Below are 16,926 nucleotides of genomic sequence, written 5' to 3'. Positions count from 1 at the left end.
TGGATTCAAGCTCAAACTCAATCACTTACCGGTCATATGTACTCGAACAAGCCACTGATGTCTCCAACCCCCATGGAGTTGAGATGTTAATGGGGCTTTTCGTTTTTCCTCCATAGGGTTATTGTGGTCCTTCATAAAGTGATTCAGAGTGACTTTAAATCACTACAGCAGTAGATCCCTCATATCACTCTGGCAGACTGGCTGATATTCTAAAGTTATTAATAATAGGGCCCAGGCCAGGAGAATGAGATCATAAAGAAAACTTGGTGATAACAGGTTACTCTTGATCAACAAACCTCTTTCACAATAGATATCACTCTTCTTTCATTTAAAGAAAAATCTGACCACTTCAAAATAAGATCCAGTCGCTTTTCCCTCTCATCGTGTTAACATAAAAACTCCAAATTTAAAGTTCTACAAGCAGTATTTTTTCCAAACATTCTCTATTGCCCCATGGGCTTGAGATCATGAGAACAGGTATTAGACAGCTTCCTTCTGTCTCTGGATAAGCAGAGAATCCAGAAAGAGTGTAATAAAGTACAGTTGTTAAAGGATATTGAATAGTTTCAGGACTCTGGAGCCAGAGCCACACTAGTTTCATGACCTTGAATAAGTAATCAACTTCTCAGTACCCTAGTTTCCTTGTCTAGAAAATGGGAATAACAATAGTACCTCTGACATAGGCTTGTTTTCAGAATTAGATGAGTTAGTACATGTGAAGTGCTGCGAACTGCTTTTGGCACAGAGTAAATAATTAAAACATACAAGTGTCAGCTGCCATCACCGTCATCTACATCATCATCTTCCGGTGATGTAGAGCAGAGCTCCTCGGTCGGGCTTGGTTTGCTCTAGCCTAGATCCAACGTTCCCCCCCAATGAGCTCCGAGCTCCCTCCTGCCACGCCCACGCCTGCTATCACGGTGGTTTTGTGGCTATCTCTGCATTTGTAGGCGGTGTGTTTTTGTCTTAGTCCCTCTTCCAGGGTGTACTGCGAACCAGCTCTCTAAAAATCAAAGCCCCAGGGGCGCCTCAGTTCAGCGGCTGCCTTCAGCTCAGGTCATGATCCCAGGGTCCTGGGATCGAGCCCCACGTCGGGCTCCTTCCTCAGCAGGGAGCCTGCTTCTGCCTCTCCCTCTGCCTGCCACTCCACCTGCTTGCGCTCTCCCTCTCTCTGTCTCTATCAAATAAATAAATAAAATCTTAAAAAAATAAAAATAAAAATCAAAGCCCCAATTTGTAGTGTTTGTTGATTCCTGTGATGTAAATACTCCCACCGTGGCTCGTGTCAGGCTACCGGTGGTTTTAAAACTGGCCTGCCAAATTCCGTTCTCACTGCCCTGTGAGCTGGCTCCAGCCCACCACTGCCTATGGCTTAGGCACTAAGTCAGTGACAAGGTGAATCAGTCAGGCAGGCGGCCGCATCAACACTAGAGAGCCCACAAAAGATAATGAAAATGACAAAACGCAGAAGGAAATGTGTGAGAGTAAAATACTGCACTAGAGGTATTGCTTCATTTTAAATTCTGATTTTCCAAGGCACCGAGACATCAAATCAAAGAAATCAAACCCATGACCTTAGTTAGAATCCAGTTTCCATGAGAGTAATTCAAATGTCCCTTATTTCCAGACAGGCCTTCCTTGTGCTTCCCTTCCCCCCAATGTCTTCTGCTATGGCATTATTTGGGAAATTGTCAGAAGCTTGCCAAATAGGAGCTGGAGAGTGAGATTTTTACCTGTCCTGACCCACCTTGCCTTAGATTCCCCCTTCCTGGCTTCCCTCCCACCTCATCATTGATGTGCCTTCAAGTCCCCTCCTGTGATTGTATCACCCCTCCCTTTAGTCAAGAAGGGAATCTAATTCATCCTCACAAGTTACTCTACCTCTAACTGACATGGTTTTCTGGCCAACGACTAGCCAGGTGACACAAAGATGCATTTTTCCCAGTTCTAACTGCTTTCATCAATCCCATTCGAATCCATTAAGGCGAGCAGCCTCCCAAACTGGAAAAAAACAAATCCAAGTCAGCAGAATTTAAAGCAAGCATACCTCAGACTCCTGCATCCTGTCCACAGACATCAGGCTGGCCGCCTTTGGACACAGTTTGCATCAACAACAGTCTTTCCTTAAGAGTTAGTTTCCCTGGTGTTTCAATGTTATTGCATTCGAGAGCACCGTGTCTTTCTCGGAGCCTCAATCTCTGGCCTTTTGTGTTTCCTGGTGCTGGGGAGGTTGGCACCCCACGCCCCCCTCCTTTTGTGAATGTAAAGAGTTCTCTCTTGCCTCCTGCACCTGCCTCCCAAAGGTGAGTCTTTCTTTCTCTGAACCTATGAACAACCCAGATAGTCATAATGTCCCCTTAGACGTCAGAGATCTCTGTAGTGTGGATTGAGTACACATAAATGAGCACATACGCTATTTCAATCTAGAGATTTTTAACTATGTTATGCCTGTAGAAATCAGTCTATAGGAGCACCTGGGTGGCTCAATAGGAAGAGCATGTGAGTCTTGATCTCCAAGGTCATGAGTTCAAGCCCCATGTGAGCTGTAGAGATTACTAAATTAATAAATAAACTTTAAAAAATCAATCTATAAAATCCCAACATCAGTCACTGGAGAGCAGAGATTAGCCCAAGAACCCTTCGACTAAGAATGAGAGTGGTCATTTACAGCATTTACAAAAGATCTTAGAAATGAGGAAAGTCTCGGGTGCCTGGGTGGCTCAGTTGGTTGAGCGACTGCCTTCGGCTCAGGTCATGATCCTGGAGTCCCTGGATCGAGTCCCGCATCGGGCTCCCTGCTCGGCGGGGAGTCTGCTTCTCCCTCTGACCCTCCCCCCTCTCATGTGCTCTCTCTCATTCTCTCTCAAATAAATAAATCAAATCTTTAAAAAAAAAAAAAAAAGAAAAGAAAAGAAATGAGGAAAGTCTCATTGGTCACTTCCAGGTAATGGTGGCAGCTCGCTGTCACAATCCCACTACCGCATGAGTAAAGGCATTTTCATAACCCATAAGCCCCGAGGAGTGAGGGGACTTGAGAGGGAGACAACACCAACCAAGGTTGGAGGTGGGAGGCCAACAGACTGGTGGTAAGGAAGAGAGAAGTGAAGCTTCGAAAGGCTGAAATGTTGACCAGGAGAAGGGAATCTGGGAACTGATCCCCAAAAGCCTCAGGAACTGGAGGCCTTAGTCACCTCTAAAAGGGGAAGCGATGGGGAGAAGGGCTTAAAATAAGAATTGTCAAACATCTGTTTGAGAGGCAGTCAGAACCCTAGATTCCCCCCCCTTCTCTCTGCACGGCCAGGCAACCACGCCCCCCACGCCCTGGCAGAGCCTGCAGGTGATGGTGGATAGCCGGCATTGCCCTGCACTTGGTCAGCGCTGGGGTGGGTAGAAGTGAATCTCATGTCTTCATTGGATGCTGAGACCCATAACCATGGCTCCTCTACCAGAACCCAGTCTCTCGAATGTTAGAAAGCAGGCTTTCACTGTCCCTCTGGGCAGGTGATAAGGGTCATTAGTGGGGAAATTTACCAACCCAGTGGAAGTGAAACAGTATCACAGTATCACAGTTGACAAACCCCACTCATGTGCTCAGAGCTTCCCATCAGATTTCTAATTTCCTACCGCCCCACTTTGCAATCTGAGTTGATAAGGAAGGATTGCCAGACAAGGTAGGAAATCCTCTAATTTGGAAGATAAAGAATGTATTAAGCTTCTTCAGAGAAACAGAACCAATAGTATGGATAGATAGATGATAAATAGATACACAGACAGATGGATAGGTTTTAAGGAGTTGACTCATATAATTGGGCTGGCAAGTCGGCTATTTATGGGGCAGGCCAGGAGGCTGGAAATTCAGGTAAGAATTGATTTTGTAGTCTTGAATTTGAAATTGCAGAGCAGGCCAGCAGGCTGGAAACTCAGGCAAAATTTCTATGTTGCTGCAGAATTCCTCCTTCTTAAGGCCAGCAAACGAATAAATAAGGTCCACCTATATCATGGAGGGTAATCTGCTTTGCTTCAAGTCAGCTGATTGTAAGTGTTAATCACATCCACAGATACCCTCACAGGATCATCTGGACTGGTGTTTGTCCAACAGTTGGACACAATAGCCTGAAAATTGACACATAAAATTCACCATCGCAGAGACCAAAGCAAAGTAACAGAGCCAAAACTACCTGGAGAAAACTATGCAGGGAGAAAACTTCATAAAAATATTAATATCCTCAGAGAGATAAGAGAAGATATTGTAACTACAAAACATGAGCAGGGTGCTATTTTTTAAACACACACAAACACGAAAACTTAGTGAATAAAAAAGAGCCCTTGGAAAATGACAACATAAATGAAAACCTCAATAAAAGTTTCAGAAGATAAGAATCTCAGAAAGTACAGAAAAAATACCCATGGAGATGTAATATAAGAAAAATAATTAGAGGAAAGTCCAGGAGATCTGAGACCAAATCATAAAACTTCCATAAAGACAGAACAGGGAAAACAAAGGAATGGAAATCATCAATGAAATAATTAAATTTCCTGAGAAAGTAAAAGGACAAGAATTTCCAGAGTGCCCAGGGCTGGCTGAAATAAGCCCACACTAAAGCATATCATGGTGAAATCTCAGAAAACTGGGGGCCAAAAGAAGATCCTCCACATTGTTGGAGAGGAAAAGAAACCAGGTCAAGTACAAACTTGAACTAAAAGGCCTTGGATTTCCCAAAGGCCACATGGAAGGTACTGCTCAGAATTCTGGACACAACCTACCAAAGAGGGGGTAAGGGTGAAGTAAAGACACATCCAGCTATGCAGGGTCTCACAACATTGACCTGCAAACCCTTTCTCAGAAAGCTACTGTAGAATGGATCCTAAGGAAATAGAGAGTAAGCCAAGAAATTAGGAAGATAGGGGATACCAAAAACACTAGATCCAGCCCAGGAGAACAGAGAGGGCAATCCCAGGGACAGTAGCCCCACAGCAGGACGAGAGTGCACTACTCAGGGTAGATCCAGTCAGAAAGCCTTAGAGGCAAGATTTCTCTCGGGTATGAAAATATAGAACACCAGGCAAAACAGCAACACCCAGAGAGACCTAGTCCATGAAGAGTTCAGTGCTTAATCAATAATATGTACAGTTGACCCTTGAAGAATGTGGAGGTTAAGGATGCCGACCCCCTGCACAGTCGAAAATCTGTGTATACCTTTTGACTCCCCAAAACTTAACACCCGAATATAGCCCACTATTGACCAGAGGCATTACTGATAACATAAATAGTCGATTAACACATGTTCTGTATGTTCTACGTATTATATACTATATTCTTACAATAAAGCTAGAGAAAAGAAAATGTTATTAAGAAAATCATAGGGAAGAGAAAATACATTTACAGTATCGAACTCTAATAGGAATGCCTTTAATAGGAAAAGGAATTTAAAATTTTTTTAAAGTAGGGCAAAAGAAAACCCTTACTCCTTATTCATCCCTTCCATCTCTGAGAGGTAAATAATGCCATTGTCCTCTTACCTACTCCGATACTTAACCCTACCTACTCCGATACTTAATATTCTTTGCAGTAAGGATGCTACTACCTGGTTCCTCACAATGGGTTCATGAGTAGAGAAAGTTGACAAAGATGTGAAAATCAGGATCCAAATACAGGAGCTGTGTGAAGGCTGGGATTCTTCCATTTCTCTGAGCATCTGTCAAACTGAGGCTCATTTGAGTTGATATATATCCGCATTTTACCTGTCCTCCCCTCTCTTCCTCTCCAGGTGGGAATTGAGGTTCTCAGCTAAGGAGAGAAAGGGCATGGGGTTGAGAGGGGATTCAGAAAAGAAACTAACGTGGTACCTATGGTAAACTGCTCCTCCCTGGGACCATCCTGCCTTTTAGGTAGGAATGTGCTGGGGAAAGCATCTTCTCCCCATCTTGGCCTCTGCTCTTGGAGTCTGTTCCTTGGGTGTCTCTTACCAGTCTCATTCGCATTTAGGCAGGTGGTTAATTAGGTGCATTTTGGTGGACTAGCGGGGGATCCAAACCATTACTCGGCATCTTTGTGGCAAATGTGTCCCAAGTTCAAAAAAACCAATTTGATAATCATCTTTGGAATCTGGGCCCTGCCAAAGATTTGGTTTAGGAGGAATCAGGAGGGCACGTGATGGCCAAGTCCCTGAACTCCAAGCATTGCCAATGGCACTGTGGCTCATGAGGACCTCTGTCTCCCTAGGCTATCAGTGTACCTGTCTCTCACAGTTCACCGGGAGAAACTGTGAGTCGGAGATCACAGCTTGCTTCCCAAACCCCTGCCAGAACGGAGGCTCCTGCGACCCGATAGGGAACACTTTCATCTGCAATTGCAAAGCTGGGCTCACTGGAGTCACGTAAGTGAGATTGTGCAACCAAGTCTTTCTCTCCTCTACTTCTTGTTGCTAAGAAAGCGAAACAGTAAACAATTAATGGGGATAAAAGATTTACCACTAGTGGAACAGGAAAAGGATTAATATCTTTACAAAAAGAAGGCTTACAAATGACTTAAATGTTAACGGGGATCATCTCTGGGTAATGGGGTTATTGGCTATTTATATTTTTTTACTTTATTCTCTATATTTGCAAATTTTTACATAATTACTATGTGTTCTGTGGTTAGGAAAACAGTTCTTTTAAAGAAAATCATCTATGACCCCTAATATTTTCAGTATAATTTTGAGGCAGACATACTACCCGTTTCCCCAGAACTCATTAACTGGACTCTACCGCCTAACATTTTATGATCATTCTGAGAAACTAAAACCTACCTTTCCTTTGCAAACCCTTTTTCCCCCAAGAAATGAGGGAAATTAAAGTGTCAGCCAAATGGAAAGGGAATGTTTTAAGCTTTTAGTAAAATGCCACTTCCAACCATCCTTGATCATTTGAAAAGTATATATATGTAATCTCAAGCAAGTGATACTCTAATTACAGATCAGTCTTATGTATTCATTAAAGCAAATCTCCCGAGGACTTTACCAGGAAACACTTAGCGGACTTTGAATCGTTGGATGTAATTTAAAGTAATAAGGCTGCATTTTTAAAAAATACTCTGTGATTCTAATTTCCGAATGACCTGGCCTCAATCTGTTCAAATTAGGGACGTTTGACTACATTTTAAAAGGTGCATTACCAAAGATATAAGTGATCGCGCCTTTTAAATGAACACATCAGAGCAATTGCTGAAGTAGAGAAAAGTGAAGGAGAAAGAAGGTCTATGTTCTCACATAATGCTAAACTAAGAAAGAATAAGACTTAAATGTTTGCCTTATAATTATACTCAACGTGAGTCATGGATTGCTTTAAAGAGAATAAAATTGATTTAATTATTTTTCATTAGAATGCTTTAATCATTCTTTCCTGATAGTCTGCATTAATATTAACCTTTATGGTAAGCACAGAATCTGTAAAATATATATATCTTTAGCCCTCCACCTATCTGCTTACACACACACACACACACACACACACTTCCCAGAGAGACCAAAAATTATAGGAACTGTTGAAGGAAAATGTCAGAACCAAAGAGTTCCTCCTCTCGGGAAAGCCTATATAAGGTATATAGGTTCACTGCTTTTTCTCTGCAATTCTCTAATCCCAGAAGCTCAGAGAACTAAAGGTGTTAAGGATAACTTAGTGGCAAACTAATTCGGTGGCAAAACCAGCCAAAACTGCTCTGAGACTATTTCTAGTCTTTATTTATCTGATTTAGTGTGAATATCCATGTGTTTTATTATAGAAGCACTGGTATAGTTTGATTCTGGGGTCCTGTGGCAGCTCCAGCTTGAGCGGTAGGGCGGGTATGTTCCAGAAAAGGAAAGACGTGTACTGTATGATGTTTCTAAAATTGCAAAAATTTAAACCCTGAAATGCCTCTGGCCCCAAGGATTTGGAGACCAGTTCCTCTCCAACAGCATCTGCTCTTTCTCTTCCTGCTCCTTCTCTTCCCTCCCGCCGGTCTTTGCCTTACTCCCATCTGGAGGGGGTCAGACTATCTGGGAGCGATCCTGTTGGTTGCGAGAAGTACCTTAACTCACCGTGACAACTCGGGCCACCTGTCCAGGTGCCCACCCACCTCCTCCCGCCCCCAACACACACACACACTCACGCATGCCGTCATCTATCTTTGTCACGCTTCACATGCCCTTGGGGCGCTGTGTCTCCTCGTCAAGAAGGCCACCATGGAGGGCGCTGCGGGGCCTGCTGTCTGAGAGGGGCTTTGTGTTTTGTCATGAAGGTGCGAGGAGGACGTCAATGAGTGCGAGCGGGAGGAGTGTGAGAACGGGGGCTCCTGCGTCAACGTGTTTGGCTCCTTCGTGTGCAACTGCACTCCGGGCTACGTGGGCCAGTATTGCGGGCTGCGCCCCGTGGTCGTGCCCAACATCCAGGCCGGCCACTCGTACGTGGGCAAGGAGGAGCTCATCGGCATCGCGGTGGTCCTCTTCGTCATCTTCATCCTGGTCATCCTCTTCATCGTCTTCCGCAAGAAGGTCTTCCGCAAGAAATACTCACGCAACAACATCACGCTGGTGCAGGACCCCGCCACCGCCACCCTGCTCAACAAGAGCAACGGCATCCCGTTCCGGAACCTGCGCGGCGGCGGGGACAGCCGCAACGTCTACCAGGAGGTGGGGCCCCCGCAGGTGCCCGTGCGCCCCATGGCCTATACGCCGTGCTTCCAGAGTGACTCCAGGAGCAACCTGGATAAGATCGTGGATGGGCTGGGGGGCGAGCACCAGGAGATGACCACGTTCCACCCCGAGTCCCCGCGCATCCTGACGGCCAGGCGCGGCGTGGTCGTGTGCAGCGTGGCTCCCAACCTGCCCGCCGTGTCGCCCTGCCGCTCGGACTGCGATTCCATCCGGAAGAATGGCTGGGACGCAGGAACCGACAGTGAGTAGGAGGCCACAGTGTGTCTGCTTGTGCCTTTACTGTCGCTGGGAAGCTGTGGTGTGCCTGGCACTGGGGAAGGAAATCGGGGAGAGGAGAGAGAAACCGCCTGGGCGGGGCACTCCTGTGAAGTGTTCTGGCATTGAATGTCCAGAAAAATTGCTCTGGTTCTTATCCCCATTTACAGATGGGGAAAATGAGGCTCAGAGAGCATGCATCAGGTGTCCAAGGTCACAGAGCTAGGAAGAGGCAGCAGAGCAGGTGGGCCAATCCAGAGCTGCCAGCTCCAAAAACACATGCTCTATTCACAACAGCACACCACTGGTTGCAATAAAAGCAGTGTGGTGACAGAAGTGACATACAGAAAGCTTGTTCTGGAAAGTCAGAAGAAGAGAGTATTTCTAGACCTAAGATGAAGACTTGAGAAGCGCAGAGGGACATTTGAGTCGGACCATGGTGGATTAAAGGTCTGGAGAAAGGCAGAGGGACCCACACAATTGGAAGACAAGCAAGCCATTCTGTTTGGCTGGAATGCAGGGTCCATGAAACAAGAGGGTGAAACTTAAGGCAGGAAAAGTCCAGTCCAGATAGTGGTATTTCCCTCTCCTTCAGGCCTCATGGGGCAGCATTCTAGCCAAAGAGCCACAGGTGCAAAGGCCCTGTGGTGGGAAAGACCTTGACATGTTGAAGAACAGAAGGGAGGTCAAGGTAGTTGGAGATTGGTGAGCAACAAGGGAAAGTGAATGCATTTTAATGGCAACATGAGTGCAGGTTTTGAAGCAGGAGAGTAGCATGATCAAATTTACATTTTCAAAAGATGACTCTGACTGATCCATGGAGAACAGACTAAAAAGGACCAAAGAGGGAAAAAAGCAGAGCCCAGTTAGCTAGCTTCCATGAACAACTAATTGAGCAATGGTGATTGCTTTCCCTGTCCTAATGTGGGTCAGGATGAAACTAAGGCAAGCTCTGTGGTAACCTGTGACTTTCCATCAGGCGAAATGGCTTTATATTTCAGCAACAGAGATGCCCTGGTAGCAGGAGTTTCCAAAGGCTGGAGCTTTACTACTATGATACATGTTGGGGTAGAAGATCCGGGGGAAGCTGCTTTCAAATGGAGCTGGAAAGCATATGAGCAGAGGAGGTGAAGGGCATCTTTGTGGAGAACAGGGGAATTCCTGCTGTGTCTTCAAGCATAAGTACAATTTTGGTAGGAAACTGTTGGAGAGGGCCTTCCAGAAGCAGGAAGCAGCTTGATGAGGGTAGGGGGCACCTGAGGGTTACCTGACAGGTTCTCTTGTTCAGGAGAAAGGGGAGGCTAGAGATGAAAGTTTGGACATTATCTGGATGCACAATGGTTGAATCTTGAGGGGCCGGGGGTGGGGGCGGGGATGAGCTCACTGAGGAGCAAGAATAAAGAGAGGATGGCCAGACTGGACCTCCAAAAGAACTGGGAGATGCATACATATGGGAGGTGGGCAGATGGGAGAGGCCAGGAATGGAAGCAAACAGTTGCCAACAAAAAGAGCAGGGACAGAGGACAGGGCAGCTATGCAGAAGCCAAGACTATTGCTAAGGTTAGCAGGTTTGAGTACTGTAAAACTGTCTGGAAGGATACAGGCTTAAAAAAAAAAAAAAAAAACAGTACTGTGCTTGACACCTAGAAGATTTTTGGTCATCTAGAGAGTGTTTCAGTGAGTCATCAAGACAGAATCCAGAATGCAAACATTAAGGACAAAGAGATTTGGGGAGACAACTGAAGCAGCAGATGAATGTTTGCTGTATGTTGGATCTTCTTAAATCCTCCCGGCCGCCCACGTGAGCACCAAGTGGAGGAGCAGATGGGTGAGGTAGCCCCTTAAGAACAAGTAGCTAGTAGAAGGAGGGGTGAGGACTAGAACCTGGCCCGTCAGGGTCCACAGCCTCTGCTCTTACCAACACTGCTCTTGGGGGTTTTAGCAGGATGGAGGGAGAGGGAACCCTGATGATAGAGGAGAGTCTCTGTTCTTCTCTGGGGCCGCCTCCACCATGCTCTGCCAAGTCTTTCTGTAGACACTCTTGTAAGTCATCACCCTTGGATTTTCACCATAAATGCATTCCCTGTCCAATGACTTTACCAAAGCCTTGCCAATCCACCAGCTCTTAGAAAGGCTCTTTTTTTATTTAGCAAAGATAAAAGAGAGGACCTAATAAATGAAGTGGAGGAAGGAGTTTTATGCACGGCTTTCACCGGGGTGGATCATTTGTTGTTTCCTTCCTAGTGTTCAGGTCTCAGCCCGGCCCTCACCTGGTGCTTTTCTGAGACACATCTTCATATTTGGGGCAGCGTGGCCATTGGGAGGTGAACTCCTCTCAGGCGTCTCTCTCTACCTAGATCAGTTGTTTATCCAGCTCATGGTCCCGCTGTGGCTTCGGCATCTGACAGCAGATGTAGAGCCACAGTGCCCGGTACTGACCTCACCCTTTGTGGAGGAAACAGTGATTTTCACCGTCACAAAGAGGAACACCTGTCCCCTTAATCACAAGTCCCCGTCTCTTCTCCCCATCATGTTACGCGATGATTTGAAGCTTTTCCCGGTGATCCTTTTCCTCCACTTGCTTCATAATGTGACAGCTTAATTTCCAGAATCTACCTCAGGCCAAAACTCACATTTCCCTCCAAAGTATTGTTGTGTTTTTATTGAGTAGATTTCCTTCTTTGTTAAGCAAGGCAGAGTTAGCTGGCGAGACAATCTCTAGGCGACTCATTCATTTTTTTACTTGACAACTTCGAGATACGGCTTGTTTTTATTGCTTCCTTTAGTCCATCAAATAAGAAAATAGCCCTGGAGAGTGTGCGTGCGTGTGTGTGTGTGTGTGTGTGTGTGTGTTGTTCAGGCTGTCTTTGCATAGTCAAAAGGAGGAAGTGGGGAGACAAAAGCATGGCCACACCGCCGACTGCCCTCCCACCACACAGAGCTCTCAACACTGTCATTCCCAAAAATGGTGGGACGCTGCCCTCTAGAAGGCAAGGCGGAGAACTCCACTCGCTCCCCAGAGATGGAAGTTGGGATGAATGTAATGGCATTCTTGCCTATAAAATATTTATACCCCTATTTTATAAGTAATCTCATTTAACCTGGTGTTGACACCACGTCGGTTCATGTAAATGATTTAAATTAACTCTGAATGGCAAAGAGCAACCCAACCACTTCATCCTGCCTTCACTCTTCACTTCGTTGCCTCACTTTGAGGAGGGAACAGCTCCTTTCGGCTGTCAGCTATCTGGAAGCTCATTTACCACGGGTTAAGGGTTTCAAATCCATAATGTAAATCACTTGATTGACAGACCTTTGCCCCCAGTGGTACAATCAATTTTCTATTGTGGAGCTAAATTATTTTCTCGAAGCAAATGAAAGCGCGCTGAGAAGTGAACTCTGGGGGTGGGAGGGCTAGGCATATGCACAAGGTAACCGGTGTCGTTTCTGCTTTCTCTCTGGCTGTCCGCAAAGACAAAGGGATTGATGATCCCGGAGAAGTGACCTGCTTTGCAGGCAGTAATAAAGGCAGCAACTCTGAGGTTCAGTCCCTGAGCTCCTTCCAGTCGGATTCTGGTGATGACAATGGTAAGCACTCGGTAGCTGCGTTCCCCTGTGTGGGTTTTGCCTCCTGTGCTGGAAGTCCGTGGGTAGGGAGGAGGGTGATGTGACCAGTTCTGTTTCTGGGCCTGACCGTGGACTTTGGAGCATGTTCACTGGCTTTTTGGCCGACCCCGCTGTTGGCTGTCATGGCTGCGGAAGCACCTGCTGAGCTGCCGCTGTGGGCAGCCCAGGGGTACGTGTCAGAGGTGGGCCAAGTTCCCTGACCTCCAGTAATGCATCCTCTTCTCCTACGGGAACCACCTCATCCCAAATGATACTCTAGAAAACTGTGGTTTCTTTCTTTTTTTTATTTTACGACTGGTGATCTTTTCACTCTTCACTGTATATCCAACCTCCCCATCATCAGAAATTCATTTAGGGGTAAGACCTCCTTGCCATAGAACCTCCTTCCCCTAGAAGTGGCATCGTCATTCAGCTGAAGTCTCCTTATAAGCATCTGGGGTCATGGGCCTTTGGAGAATCTATGAATACTGTGACTATGGATCCATTCCTTAGAAAAACGCCATATACCCAAAATGTGGCATGTGATTCCATATGGTTCCTGGACTTCATTGACACTCCAAAGCTGCTACCACCAACTTTTTGAACTTATCTTTATGGAGAGGGTACTAAATGCTAGACTGGGTTTTCTGAGCTGAGTAACCAGCTCTGGAGGATGGATTGGTCTCCTCAGGGCAGGAGGTGGAGCAGAAATGGTCACAAAACAGTGAGAGTTTATTACATAGCGGTGAATCAAGAATCATTTCCAATAGTCATCCACAGAGACAGTTAGCATTCCCTTAGTCAATACTTTATTTCGTTTCCCCATATGTAAGTCATTGGCAAAAATCGAATATGTATCAATTAATGTAATCATACAACCCATAAATACATGCCGAGTTTCTCCTACATGCTGAACCCTGTGCTGAGTATTTTGTACCCAGAAGTACAAAATGAAAGTGATACAGTCTTTGCCCCCCAGGTAAATAGAGGAACAGGTGAGCTCCAAGGCCACAGAAGCAATCACAGAAGTAAAATAGTCTACCTTTGGCACCCTCATCCCCAAATCTCTTCCACCCCAGTACCCGGCATTCCAGAGAGGGGCAGAAGCCTACTTGTATCTGACTGCTGGGGTAACAAACCATGTAACAGTGGCTTTCTTCTGACCATTCTCAGAAGGTCAGGGACATACCTCCGGATCTGTTTGCCGTGATGCTTACTCCTTCCCTCATCCCCAGCCAGAAGAAAAGCTGTTGCTGCTTGGCATTTTATATAGAAACACCCGAGAACACGTAGTTTCCACTCCGGGCAGAGGTCTGGCAATGCTACCTAGCTGACTCTTCTCATGGGCTCTGCTATGTGTGCCCTTAAGCTCACACATTTGGCCTTTCATGCTTAACCTTTCTGGGTCAGTCCTGACGAGAGTGCATAGTGTTAGGAATTTTCAACAAATGAATTTTAAGCCTGATCCCCTCTCCACAAGCTGCTGGAATTGGGTGCTAAATCAGCCCCATATAGAGCACAGAATTCTCCTTCCCAGATTTCAGAGGCCAGATGCTGACTTTTGTCTGTGCTTTACTGGTCGAAGCCGGGCCTTGAGTTTGTTCTAGGCTAAGTGGCATCATGGGAGTGTGAAGCCGTCAGCCCTGCAAGGGGATCCTCCATCTCTGACATTTGGTTTGGAGCAGGATGGCTGACCGACAAATAATTATCCGTGGGAATAGTGAGGTCTTCCCCTGGGAGCCTTTGGGAGTTATTAATGAGAAATTAGCCTGAGGTTGATGAGCCACTGCCTTCCTAGATTGATTTCACTGAGCCATGAGGTGTGAATTTATGAGCCAGACTCCCTGCCGATCATGCCTGGTCCTGGGTTTGCTGCCCTGGCCCTTCTGTCCCAAGGATCACCAAGACCCCCAGATAAAAGCGTTCACCGGAGCGCTGCCTAACGGGCAGACTGGGGAGGCTTCGGGTGTTTGCATGCTGCACCTTTGATGCCATTGTTGTGAAGAGAAGTTCTCTTATATCTGAACTCCATGACTAACCAGAAACTCTCCTTCCCTTCTCCTCTGTCTTCTTTTCCTGGCCACAAGCGTCCATTGTGACTGTCATTCAGCTTGTCAACAATGTAGTTGACACTATAGAGAATGAAGGTATTTACTTTTTTCTTCCATAACATTTCTTTGTGTAAAGAGTTATCCTTTTGGAAATATGGCTTCTGTGTTACTTGATCTGGGGTTGCTTTCAATCAGCTAGCAACCTAGGGGACACCAGCTGTTTCTCTAGGGGTTGGAGTGAATTTTACAATTTTAAAGGAAAAAAAAAACCTACTTCATAAGTTGTTAAATAGATGGGGTACTCTTTTTTATAAAAGCCCTTCTAAGACAAGAGTTCCCAATCAGTTGGAATCCAGATTACTACTAAATTTGTTCTTATATTCAACATACTTAAGAAAGCATTCAAAGCTATACTCTTATGGGGATTGATTTTAATCAGGTAACTTTTATTAGTGTCTCAATACAATTAGGACCAGGTATAGATGGGATTTATCTTTTTATTTCCCAAAGAACAAGGAGGAGAAACAGGAGCAGGTGTTTTTAAGTTATCTAAAATATTCTGTTTTACCCTCTTCGCATGGCTTAGATTATCAGGTTTACCTCTCACTTTGTATTTAAACAGTGTCTATCATGGACCAAGGACAGAACTACAACCGAGGTGACTCTGCCATAACCCCAGGATAACATTTTTCTTCCACGTTTTGAATTGCTGAGTTCGTTCTTACCCTGTCCCTCTCCCTCCGTCCTTTCTGGGTTTCTTTGATCTGCATTTTGCATGTTCCAGGTGTCTTGTGTGCTTGGCATTGGAAGCGAAAGTCCCCCCAGCATCCCTCCCCCAGCCTCCCCATCGCGTGTGTCGGTCATCCATTTGCAGCGCGTCCTCCTACCTTCCGGGGACCACAGTACGGCCCATACCCTGCCCTCTCTCTGGGAGCATGTTGCCAGCCTGGCTCTGCATTTAGCGTATAGAAAGGAATAAGGACTGGCGGGGAGGGGCTGCTGAAACTAGGTTTACTCCGCATGCCCTGCCTAGCCATCCCCTGTGGCATGGCTGAGTGTGAGGCTTTGCAGCAACCCGGCACCCTCTCTCAGAGTTGCCATCACCTCATTCTCCCGGGGGCCAGAGCATGGCTGGTCCCTGAGGGAGCCCTGTAAGGAGCATGCACATGACCCCGGCATCTTAGGGTCTCTTGGATGTTAATTGCATGTCAGGTCGCCCCCCCACCCCCAATCTGCTCCTTTTCTAAGCCCTGCCCCAGCTCCAGTCTGGGGGAAATTGACTGTCACGGCTTTTCTCCCACAGCCTATCACTGGGACACCTCCGACTGGATGCCCGGGGCCCGGCTGTCGGACATAGAGGAAGTGCCCAACTATGAGAACCAGGAGGGAGGGTCTGCACACCAGGGCAGCACGCGGGAGCTGGAGAGCGATTACTACCTGGGCGGCTATGACATCGACAGCGAGTACCCACCCCCCCCATGAAGAGGAGTTCCTGAACCAGGACCAGCTGCCCCCTCCCCTGCCAGAGGACTTCCCAGACCAGTACGAGGCCCTGCCGCCCTCCCAGCCTGTGTCGCTGGCCAGCACGCTGAGCCCCGACTGCAGGAGAAGGCCCCAGTTCCACCCCAGCCAGTACCTTCCTCCCCACCCATTCCCCAACGACACGGATTTGGCGGGCCCGCCTCCCGCCTGTGAATTTAGTACTTTTGCCGTGAGCATGAACCAGGGCGCAGAGACGGCAGGCGCCGCCGACAGCGTGTCTCTCTCCTTGCACAATTCCAGAGGCACCTCGTCCTCGGATGTGTCCGCCAGCTGCGGCTTTGACGATTCCGAGGCAGCCGTGAGTGACTACGAGAGCGTGGGAGAGCTCAGCCTCGCCAGCCTGCACATTCCCTTCATCGAGACTCAGCACCAGACCCAGGTGTAGACGGCGCATCTGCCTGGGCCCTTGGCGCTGTCCGTGGCTGAACCACGGGAAGGAGGCTGGCGGGGTTCGTGCGTCTGCACGGCCAATGGCCCGAAGGAAACATGGACGTGCCCCCCCGGGAACTTCTTCACAAGTCCTACTGTCACGGGCAAGCTCCTGTTGCGCTGGGTGCAAAGGAAAGGCTCCGACTGTTTCTTAGCGGTGACGGGCGAGAGCCTTGCAGTAGGTATCTGCGTTCACGACCAAGACGGGGCACCGACTTTCTATAGGGAGAATAAACTCCACCTGCTAGGTTATACAGCCCATCCTGTATGGCTTTGTGCAGTATCGGGACCCGGGAAGGGTTACAGCGGCCAAGGCGGCAGTATTAATAACTGGCAACGAGCCAAGAGGCATTGTTGCATGTCATTTT

General features: G+C 47.0%; 1 protein-coding gene across 1 annotated transcript in view; it reads left to right on the top strand.

The window, feature by feature from the left end:
- Nucleotides 1–16,514, top strand: part of FAT3 (FAT atypical cadherin 3) — a 524,400-nt gene extending 507,886 nt beyond the window's left edge. Inside the window, 7 exon segments of the mRNA XM_035009400.1 lie at nucleotides 6,224–6,377; nucleotides 8,261–8,916; nucleotides 12,405–12,518; nucleotides 14,624–14,683; nucleotides 15,210–15,245; nucleotides 15,891–16,057; nucleotides 16,059–16,514. Coding sequence (XP_034865291.1) covers nucleotides 6,224–6,377; nucleotides 8,261–8,916; nucleotides 12,405–12,518; nucleotides 14,624–14,683; nucleotides 15,210–15,245; nucleotides 15,891–16,057; nucleotides 16,059–16,514 — 1,643 coding nt within the window.
- The last annotated feature ends 412 nt before the right edge of the window (nucleotides 16,515–16,926 follow it).

The sequence above is a fragment of the Mirounga leonina genome, unplaced genomic scaffold, assembly GCF_011800145.1.
Source record: "Mirounga leonina isolate KUSES-001 unplaced genomic scaffold, KU_Mleo_1.0 Mir_153, whole genome shotgun sequence".
In the NCBI taxonomy this organism is placed as follows: domain Eukaryota; kingdom Metazoa; phylum Chordata; class Mammalia; order Carnivora; family Phocidae; genus Mirounga; species Mirounga leonina.
This window is presented reverse-complemented; position numbering and strand designations above follow the sequence as displayed.